This window comes from Chlorocebus sabaeus, chromosome 22 (genome assembly GCF_047675955.1).
Source record: "Chlorocebus sabaeus isolate Y175 chromosome 22, mChlSab1.0.hap1, whole genome shotgun sequence".
Classification (NCBI taxonomy): Eukaryota; Metazoa; Chordata; class Mammalia; order Primates; family Cercopithecidae; genus Chlorocebus; species Chlorocebus sabaeus.
Genome location: NC_132925.1, coordinates 87,976,966 through 87,986,962, shown reverse-complemented (window position 1 = coordinate 87,986,962; position 9,997 = coordinate 87,976,966). Strand labels below are relative to the sequence as shown.

The window sequence follows — 9,997 nt, the reverse complement described above, 5'->3', positions numbered from 1 at the left end:
GAGATGATTGAATCATAGGGATGGGTCTTTTCCATGCTGTTCTCTTGACAGTAAATGGGTCTCACGAGATCAGATGGTTTTAAAAATGGGAGTTTCTCTGCACAAGCTCTCTCTTTGCCTGCTGCCATCCATGTAAGATGTGACTTGCTCCTCCTTACCTTCTGCTATGATTGTGAGGCCTCCCCAGCCAAGTGGAACTGTAAGTCCAACAAACCTCTTTCTTGTATAAATTGCCCAGTCTCAGGTATGTGTTTATCAGCAGGGTGAAAACGGACTAATACACCCATATTCATTAAACTACCATTTTCCATTATCTCCAGCCCCTGGCCATCCCCAATCTGCACCTGTCTCCATGAATTTACCTATTCTAGATTTTCCACATAAATGGAATTATACAATATTTTGTGTCTGGCTTCTTTCACTGAACATAATGTTTCCAAGGTTCATCTATGTTGTAGCATATATTATTACTTTCTATCCTGAGTAATATTCCATTGTATGGATATGCCACACTTTGCTTATCCATCCATCGTTGATGGACATTTGGATGTTTGCACCTTTGGCTCTCGTGAATAAACCTGTTGTGAATATCTAGCAGCTACATCATTTTACATTCCCTCCAGCAATGTACAAGGGTTCTGATTTTTGTACAACTTTGCCAACATTCACCATTTTCTCTTTTTTTAAAAAAATTATAACCATTCTAGTTGGTGTGATGTGATGTTTAATTGTGGGCTTGATTTTGCATTTCCCTAACAACTAATTTTGCTGACTTAGGTGCATGGTCTCCATTTGAATACCGTCTTTGGACAAATGTATATTCAAGTCCCTTGCAATAATTTTCACTGGGTGGTGGTTGTATTTTTGTTGTTTTAATAAATATTTATCTGATGAATGAATACACGATTCACAAGTCCATCCAGATCTTAGATCTGTGACTTAAGCACAGTTGAAATCCTACTGCCTAGAAACAACTATCCCACCATCCCTGAATGATTCTCTCAGCCAGCCACCCTAGATCCCTCATACCCAATAGGCATGTTGTTCTCAGCCTCAGTCTCTCTGTGTTATCGTTTCTCTCTGGCAGTGTTCCCAAGTGTGTGAGTGTGTCTGTGTGCACAGCGTGGTGGGGCAGGGTCTATTGTTGCCCCTCCACTTCATGGGTGCATGCTGCTCTCTTTCTCTATAGGGTTTTGCCTGTCTCTGTCTCTGCCCACCTCTCGTAATGTTGTCTTTCACTCTGTCTCTTCCATTCCTCAGTATCTTTCCCTATTGGCTTCTATTCCCTCTGTCTACTCTCTGCTGATGTCATGTCTCCTTCCATCTCTTAGACTCACTGGATTTTCTGGATCTGTAAATGACTGGTAAAGATGATTATTTCACCAGCCAGTCCTCAGACAATCAATTTGCTTTTCTAAATTATGATGACCCTTTGTCTCCAATAGCCGCACAACCATGGGATGGAGAAGCCTTAGAGAAGGTACCAACGTGGTTGCTCCTGCATGATGGAGGCATGACTCACTCAGGCTCATCAACCCAGGATGTGCAAGTGCTTAGAGGAATATCAGAACACTTGATGCATATGGTCACTTAATGCATATGATTGGTTCAGGGCTGAGCACGAGACCCAAATCAGGCCAATAAGCCTCAGCTTTTGTGCTGTCTTGGAACTACTGGGTTTGCTAACTATAGAGATTATGTAAGCAGAGCTGCTGGGGGCACCACACAGAAAAAGCTTGCTGAGAATGAAGCCAACCGAGGAAAGTACAGTCAAGGGATGGAAAGGGAGGGACTAAGCCTAGCCATGCCTGAAGCTTGCCTAGCTGTCCTACTGGAAATTTTAATTTTGTGAGTCAAGACACCCCCATTTTCACTCAGGTCAGTTTGCCAGGTCAGATATCTAAAGAGTAAGACATTTCACTGGATTAATAAACAAAGAGGGCTTAATATTTTATGAGCAACATTTCAGGAAGTGGTTTTCAAACACTGGTTTTTGAATGAGAAACTTGACAGAAGGTGTGCCTAGGGAGTTCTTGACAGTAATCGTGGAATTGTCTCTCAATTAATACACACAGAAGACCAGAACATTTCGGTAATGCAGAAAACTACAGTGAAAGGGAATCTTCTGTGGGTAAATCAGCTCATACCTAGAATCAGAATGGCCAGAGGGTAAATCAAAGGTGGATTGGTCACAGCTTTGACCTATAGGTCACAGCCCAGATTACTGGGCCCTACCTAGCACTTCTGATTCAGTGTATCAGGATCCCAGGATGTGTGTTTCTAACAAGACTCCTGGTGATGCTGTGGCTGCTGCTCCGGGGCCGCCCACCCGAAGAACCACTGGGGCGGAGCCTAGATATATCAGGATGAAGGTGGCTGTGAGTGACAGCACAACCAAAGAAACAGTGGTTTCAATAAATGAGATTTTTTTCTCTTTCCCATGTAAGTCCGGTATAGGTGATCCAGACCTGATATGGCACTCCACAGGGTGAGGAATCCTGGACCCTCTAATGTGTTACTCTGCTATGTTTTGCCTCCATTTCCAAGGTCATTATTGATTCAAAAATGATTGTTTCAAACTCAATAATTACATTCACAATCCAGCCAGCAACAAGAAAGGAAGAGCAAAAGCAAAGTGCGCTCCTTATCCCTGACATTGCAAGTGCCACTTTGCCCACGGCTCAGAAGAACATAAAAAAAGATCTGAACAAAGGAGAGACATAGTATATTTATTGATAGAATTTCTTAACATTGTAATATTGTCGCTTGTCTCCATGGTAATCTATGAAACTCACATTCCAATACAATAAAATTAAGGTCAATTCTAATCAAAATCTCATCATGACTTACGGGAACTTGACAAACTAATGCAAAAAACAAAAAAAAAATGTATTGCAGAATTAATTTCCACAGTTCATTAAATCAATTTTGAAAACAGAATAGAAAAGTGTTCACAGACACTAAAATGTGTTACAAAATGATTAGTGTGAAATTGAGGCACTGTCTACTAAGACTCTAAGTGGGAAATAAACATTTATTTATGAAATTGTATGTTCACCCCATCCTCCTCCTTGATGCGTATAGCCAGGCAAGAGTTCTATCCCCACCTTGGCAGAAGACGGGTTTATTTACTAGATAAGTTGAACCAGAGAGCATCTGAATGCAGGGAATGCAGGCGTAGTTGGCGGCAGTGGTGAAGCACCACACCAAAAACCAAGGGAGTATGTGCAACTGTACAGGCTAAATAGAGAAGCCTCCAGCCCTCTCTCCCAAATCAGCTCCCCAAAGGCTTACAGGCAGGTTTCATTATCCTACTGTCTTACCCAAGGTTCTGGGATTTCTATCTGAGAAAACTGAGACAAAAACAAAAACAGAAGAGAAGGGCTTAGAAGAAATATTAGAGACAAGAGAAAAGGTTAAAAACCACACACAAGCTCATGCCTGTAATCCCAGCACTTTGGGAAGCCGAGGTCGGTGAATCACTAGAGGTCAGGAGTTTGAGACCACCAGCCTGACCAACATGGTGAAAATCCATCTCAACTAAAAATACAACAAACTAGCTGGGTGTGGTGGCGGGTGCCTGTAATCCCAGCTACTCAGGAGGCTGAGGCAGAAGGATCACTGGAGCCCAGGAGGTGGAAGTTGCAGTGAGCCAAGATCACACCACTGCACTCCAGCCTAGGTGACAGAGCAAGACTCCGTCTCAAACACGCGCGCACACACACACACACACCCCACTAACAGCTATCATTAGTATTCTTAGACCCATAAGAGATAACAACAAATCAATAAAACAAGCATAGTGTGCTATAAAAAAAGAATATTCAGAGGATGGGAATGACTCTTTAAAAGATATCAAAAACTACCAGAAAGTAGATCAAAAAGTTTAAGATGGCAAACGTAAATGGACAAGCCTCTTAAAGCCCAGTCCAGAACTTTCATACTGTCATTCTACATTTTTCTATTGACCAAAGCAGGTCATATAGTCAAACTCAAGGCCAGGAAGACATATTCCATCACCTTACAGGGAGAAACTGACACAAAAAGATGGAATATAGTGTAGAAAATATTAGAAACTTCAAGGATCAATCTATGATTTGACTAATAGGATTTCTAAACGTAGAAAACTAAAAAAATTGAGGGGTAGAAATTATAAAAAAAAAAAAAAAGCAAATACAACAAAGTTTCCCAGTAAATGACATGAATTTTTAATTTACAAGGCTAAACCAGTGCCCAACACAATGAACGGTTAGCAAAACTAAAACACATCTCTAGGTATATCATCTTGTAGTTTCAGAACATCAGGGAAAAAGGAGATCCTAAAAGCTTCCAGAAAGAAAAAAAAAAATAGGTCACATTCCAGAGTGATAAAAGACATTGTATTAGTCAATTCTTGCACTGCTATAAAGAAATACCTTTAAAAATAAAAGGAAAAATAAAGAAATAACCGAGACTGGGCAATTTATAAAGAAAAGAGATTTAATTGTCTCACAGTTCTGCAGGCTGTCCAGGAAGCATAGTGACTTCTGAGGAGGCACTGGGAAACTTACAAACATTGCAGACAGTGAAGGGGAAGCAGGCACATCTTACATAAGCAGGAGGAAGAGACAGAGATGGAGAGGTGCCACACTTAAACAACCAGATCTCACATTAGCTCACTCACTCACTACTGCCATGACAACACCAAAGGGGAGGGTGTTATACCTTGAGAAACCACCCCCATGATCCAATTACCTCCCACAAGGCCCCCCCTCCAACATTGGGGATTACAATTCAACACGAGATTTGGGCAAGGGCACAGATCCAAACCTCTAACAGAAAGTGTAACAAATTCCTCAATATCCTGAGAGAAAAATAATTTTCAAGCCTGGCAACATGGTGAAACTCCATCTCTACAAGAAAATTAGCCAGGCACAGTGGCACGTGCCTGTAGTCCCAGCTACTCCAAAGGCCAAGGTGGAAAAATTGGCTGAGTTCACCGAGCCTGGGAGGTCGCAACCAGTGAGCTGTGATTGTGCACCTACACTCCAGCCTGGGTGGCAGAGAGAGATCCTCACTCAGAAAAACCAAAGAAAAGAAAAAAAAAAAAAAAAAGAAAGGAACAAAAAAGAATTTTCTACCTAGAATGTCATACCCTCTTTTCCCCAGATGCTAGCACAATTGCATATGTTCTAATTCCTATTATGAATTCCTTATCCCGTAGCATCCAGAGTGGTTCTGCATCCCCAGTAAAACTGTGCCTGCAACATGTGGGATCCGTAAGTGGGACAGTCCTCACAGGGAAGAGGGGAAGGAAATTCCTAGGATGCTGGGGAGAGGGTACCCCAGAAGAATGACCAGGCAGTAGGCTTTAAGAGCAGCTACCCAGATTACAGAGTGGTGCAGGGGTCCATGAAAAAAGCAGAGTTGATGGATTATCCGAGTTTTGATGAAAAGTTGGGGATAAATTAGTACAAACCATGGCAATCAAGAGCTCCAGGAAAAACAGACAGGAAATGCATGAAAGGCTACATCATAGCAATGCCATGTTGCTAAGTCATGGACGGGATACATAATCACAATGATGGAAGTACTGAATACTTACTGAACAAAAAACTGTGATGCTATAATCATATTGAGAGGAGAGCAGAAGGATGGGAACAGGTAAATCTTCGCTTCATGAAAAGAAGTCAAGAGGTAATATCTAAAAGAGAAAATAAAGAATTTTCAATATAGCATGTTATTGAGAAATCATAGGAGAAATATACAGAAGAGTTAAAAATAGTTGTCTCAGCAATGGGAGATTCTTTTGGGAAAGAATAAGGCAGGAAATGCATACTGTCCTTTTTTATTAATTATAATTTTTATAATTAATTTATAATTGTTTATAATTTTTATAAATGCTAGATTATAATTATTCATAATTTTGTAATTAATTTATAATTGTAAGTTTTTTTAAACAAGGTACATGAAGTTCTTTTTTGTTGTTGGTTTTTAGTTTTGGTTTTGCTTTTTAACTTTTATTTTAGGGTCAGGGTACATATGCAGGTTTGTTATATAGATAAACTCGTGTCACAGGGGTTTGTTGTACAGATTATTTCATCACCAGGTACTAAACCTAGTACTCAATAGTTACTTTTCTGCTCCTCTCCCTCCTCCCACTCTCCACCCTCAAGTGGTCCCCAGTGTCTGTTGTTTCCCTTTGTGTCCATGAGTTCTCATTATTTAGCTCCCACTTCTAAGTGAGAATATGTGGTACTTGGTTTTCTGTTCCTGCATTGGTTTATTAAGCCACTATGCATTCTGGACAGCCTGTAGAACCGTGAGACAACTAAACCTCTTTTCTTTATAAATTACCCAGTCTCAGGTATTTTTTTCTTTTTTTTGAAAGGTATTTCTTTATAGCAGTGCAAGAACCGACCAATACAATGTCTTCTATCACTCTGATTCCTTTGTTTGTGGGATGTGACCTATTTTTTTTTTTTTTTTCTGGAAACTTTTAGTATGTTCTTTTTCCCTGATGTTCTAAAGCTACACGATGACTTCCAATACCATGTTGAATAGGACTGGTGAGAGAGGCCATCCTTGTCTTGTGCCAGTTTTTAAGGGGAATGCTTTCAGCTTTTGTCTGTTCAGTATGATGTTGGCTGTGGGTTTGTCATACATGGCTCTTATTATTTTGAGGTATGTCCCTTTAGTACCTAGTTTATTGACAGTTTGTAACATGAAGAGATGTTGAATTTCATCAAAAGCTTTTCCTGCATCTATTAAGATAATCATGTGGTTTTCATCTGTAATTCTGTTTATGTGATTAATAACATTTTATTGATTTGCATATGTTGAACCAACCTTGCATTCCAGGGATGAAGCCTACTTGATCATAGTGGATTAGCTTTTTGATGGACTGCTGGATTTAGTTTGCAAGTACTTTGTTGAGGATTTTTGCATCACTCTTTGTCAAGGATATTGACCTAAAGTTTTGGTGTTGCCAGGTTCTGGTATCAGGATGATGCTGGCCTCATGGAACGAGCTGGGAAGGGGTCTTTCCTCCTCCATTTTTTGGAATAGTTTCAGTAGGAATGGCACCAGCTCTTCTTTGTTCATCTGATAGAATTCAGCTGTGGATCCTTCTTGTCCTGTGCTTGCTTTGGTTGGTAAGCTATTTACTACTAATTCAATTTCAGAACTCATTATTAGTTTGTTCAGGGAATCAATTTCTTCCTGCTTCAGTCTTGGGAGGGTGTATGTGTCCAGGAATTTATTCATCTCTTCTAGGTTTTCTGGCTTATGTGTATAGAGATGTTCATAGTAGTCTCTGATGGCTATTTTTATTTCTTGGGGGTCAGTGGTACATAACATCCCCTTTGTCATTTCTAATTGTAAATGTCTTATAAAAAATCTATATTAAATGTTTAAACACTTTAATGTAAAAGGTAGACCAGGGTCTAATAGAAAAATCTATGATGCTGGATGGAAAAGCACTTTATTAGAAAACTACAAAAGCAGAATTGTAAAGGGGCAATGGATTCAAGCATATCAAAATTAAAGATAACTGTGGAAGGAAAGGCAACCATGAAAAAAGTTAACAGGCAGATGACAATCTGAGAAATGATATTTGCACAATTTTTCCTCAACAGAGAATTGCCCAAGGAAGTCAACAAGAGAGCCAGGTATTTGCTCTTTATCCATCAATTTTGAGCCTGGAAAAGGCACCCTGGCCCCTGGTCATAGTTGCCTTTGTGACATCATGGCCATCTCTTTCTCCACCTTTCCTGCCCCTGCCAAGGTCAGGGAACAACAACCAGAGGGAGATGATCACCTGAACCACTGCTTCAAACCATGGGCAGTAAATGCTGTGTAAGACTCAGGCACACACACTCCCCCACAGGTGGGGAGTTGTCCCATGGCCCAGGAAAGCACCAGGCCACTTCTTAGGACCCAGGCAAAGAATGGGGAACTGGACTTGTGGGGACTTTGCAGTCAGGCTGGTCCTCACCCATGCTCCCCCACACCCACACTCTGATTGCAGAAAGGTGGTCCAGATGAAGATGCAGTAGAAAGACAGAGGAAGCAGAAGGTAGGTGGGGCCCAGGAGGGTGAGAGAATTGCAGATCATTGACTCTTTGACCCCAGAGTTCTTAGAATGGAGCTCCATCTCTGGTCCCACAGGGGTTGGCTCAGCATTGCCCTCTTATCCCCTCAAGCCCTCCCTCTCCTGGGTGAACTGAGTAAGGTATGAAGATAGACGGTAAAAGGGGAGGAAGCTTCGTGTGCACAGCCATGATAGGTGGGGCTCAGCACAGGAAGTGGAAAGGCCCAGGAGAATGAGGAGGGACTGAGACATGGTAGTGGAAGTCCACAAAAGTGAGGTGAGGGGAGACCCTGAAGGGTTGCAAGACATTAGGAGGCAGCATCGTGGCTGGGGTTTGGACCAAGACACAGGCCATAAATGCAGAGGTTCATGGATTCTTATAAGAATCCTTCAGTTCCTCACATCCTGGTCTTCCAGTCGGGTCTTCTGAACCAGAAAGTGTCTCCCCTAGTCCCATGAACCCAAGAAGTCCACAGATCAAGCATATCCCAGTTTCATAGATGAGGGCACTGGGACTCTGAGGGTGTCCAGAGCCATGGACAGGACAAAAGTAGAGGACAAACCCCACCCAGGTCTCCTGGGTCCTCAAAACTGGCAGGGAGAGGGCTGATTCTTTAGAGAACCACCTGTGCTTGATGGTGATAAATTCACTGGGAGTCCTCTGCTTTGCTTGGCCAGTTGCTTGTTGCACAACTGCATCACAGAAAAAGGGTGAAGGCGGCTGGGAAGATCCAGGCCTGGTGGCGTGGGGTCCTGGTGCGCAGGACCCTGCTGGTCGCTGCCCTCAGGGTCTGGATGATTCAGTGCTGGTGGAGGACGCTGGTGCAGAGACGGATCCATCAACGGCAGCAGGCCCTGTTGAGGGTCTATGTCATCCAGGAGCAGGCAGTGGTCAAGCTCCAGTCGTGCATCCGCATGTGGCAGTGCCGGCAATGTTACCGCCAAATGTGCAATTCTCTTCGCTTGTTCCAGGTCCCAGAGAGCAGCCTTGCCTTCCAGACTGATAGCTTTTTACAGGTCCAATATGCAATCCCTTCAAAGCAGCCAGAGTTCCACATTGAAATCCTATCAATCTGAAAGGCCTGGGGCGTGAACAGGCTCCACTGCCCCCAATAAATGTCTGACCAGGTTGTGTGAGTCTCAGTGATTCCCCTCACCACAGGGACCCCTGGGATTCATGTCCCACTCTTTCTCTCCTTCTCTACCTGAGGAAAGACTTCAGTGCAAGTACTTCCTCTTTCCCCTCTCCCTGCCCCAGCAGGGCCTATGGCCCCTGTGAGGACTGATGGTGGCCATATGCTGCTGCCTTTACATGCAAATTAGAAATTGCAGCCCAAGGTTTGTCCTTGTGTTCAGAGCCAGATGTCCCACTCCACAGCCCTGGCATCATTCCTGTCTCCTGAGCTTGGAATCAGAAGGGTATGGGCTTCACCTTCCTGAAGAATCTGGGCACCCTCTTGGAAGACAGTTGTGTCTGAGGCCATACTCTTTCATTCAACCATCAGAAGCCAACTGGGGCTTGCACAGGTTGGGTTTCTATTTGCCAAATCCCTGACAGAAGTCAGACCATCAGGCCATTGGAGCACTCATTGGAGCAGTGTTGTCCAGGGAAAGCACAGGAGGCTGTCCTTAGTGACAACTGGATACAAGGTTTGTGAGCCTCATGCTAACTTGGAGGTTGATGGACAGGAATGCCCCTTTTGGAAGCAGCTGATACCACGATCTTAAGGCACCTGAGCTCTGACTCCCTCCTGCCTCCTCAGCACCTGCTTCCCCAGGACCCTGAACACAAACAGGGCTCCCACCGCCATCACCACCTCCCTGTGTGTGGCACCATAACCAGGGACTTTGGCATGGACTGTGATGCTCCCAAACCCCCTGTTTTTCACCTCCAGTGATTTTGACTTCCTTCTGGTCTCAGTCACC

General features: G+C 43.1%; 1 protein-coding gene across 2 annotated transcripts; it reads left to right on the top strand.

Moving 5' to 3' along the window:
- Window positions 1–5,212: 5,212 nt before the first annotated feature.
- On the top strand, window positions 5,213–9,201 carry IQCF3 (IQ motif containing F3). 2 transcript variants are annotated; one of them, XM_073009633.1, is made up of 7 exons: window positions 5,213–5,643; window positions 6,483–6,548; window positions 6,972–7,133; window positions 7,617–7,649; window positions 7,766–7,836; window positions 8,009–8,056; window positions 8,750–9,201. In XM_073009633.1, the coding sequence occupies exons 5-7, from the start codon at window positions 7,819–7,821 to the stop codon at window positions 9,146–9,148; spliced, it is 465 nt and encodes a 154-aa protein (XP_072865734.1). In that variant the 5' UTR covers window positions 5,213–5,643; window positions 6,483–6,548; window positions 6,972–7,133; window positions 7,617–7,649; window positions 7,766–7,818; the 3' UTR covers window positions 9,149–9,201. The 2 variants fall into 2 exon arrangements, with proteins under 2 accessions (XP_072865734.1, XP_072865733.1); XM_073009632.1 differs by having other exon boundaries at window positions 5,213–5,676.
- The last annotated feature ends 796 nt before the right edge of the window (window positions 9,202–9,997 follow it).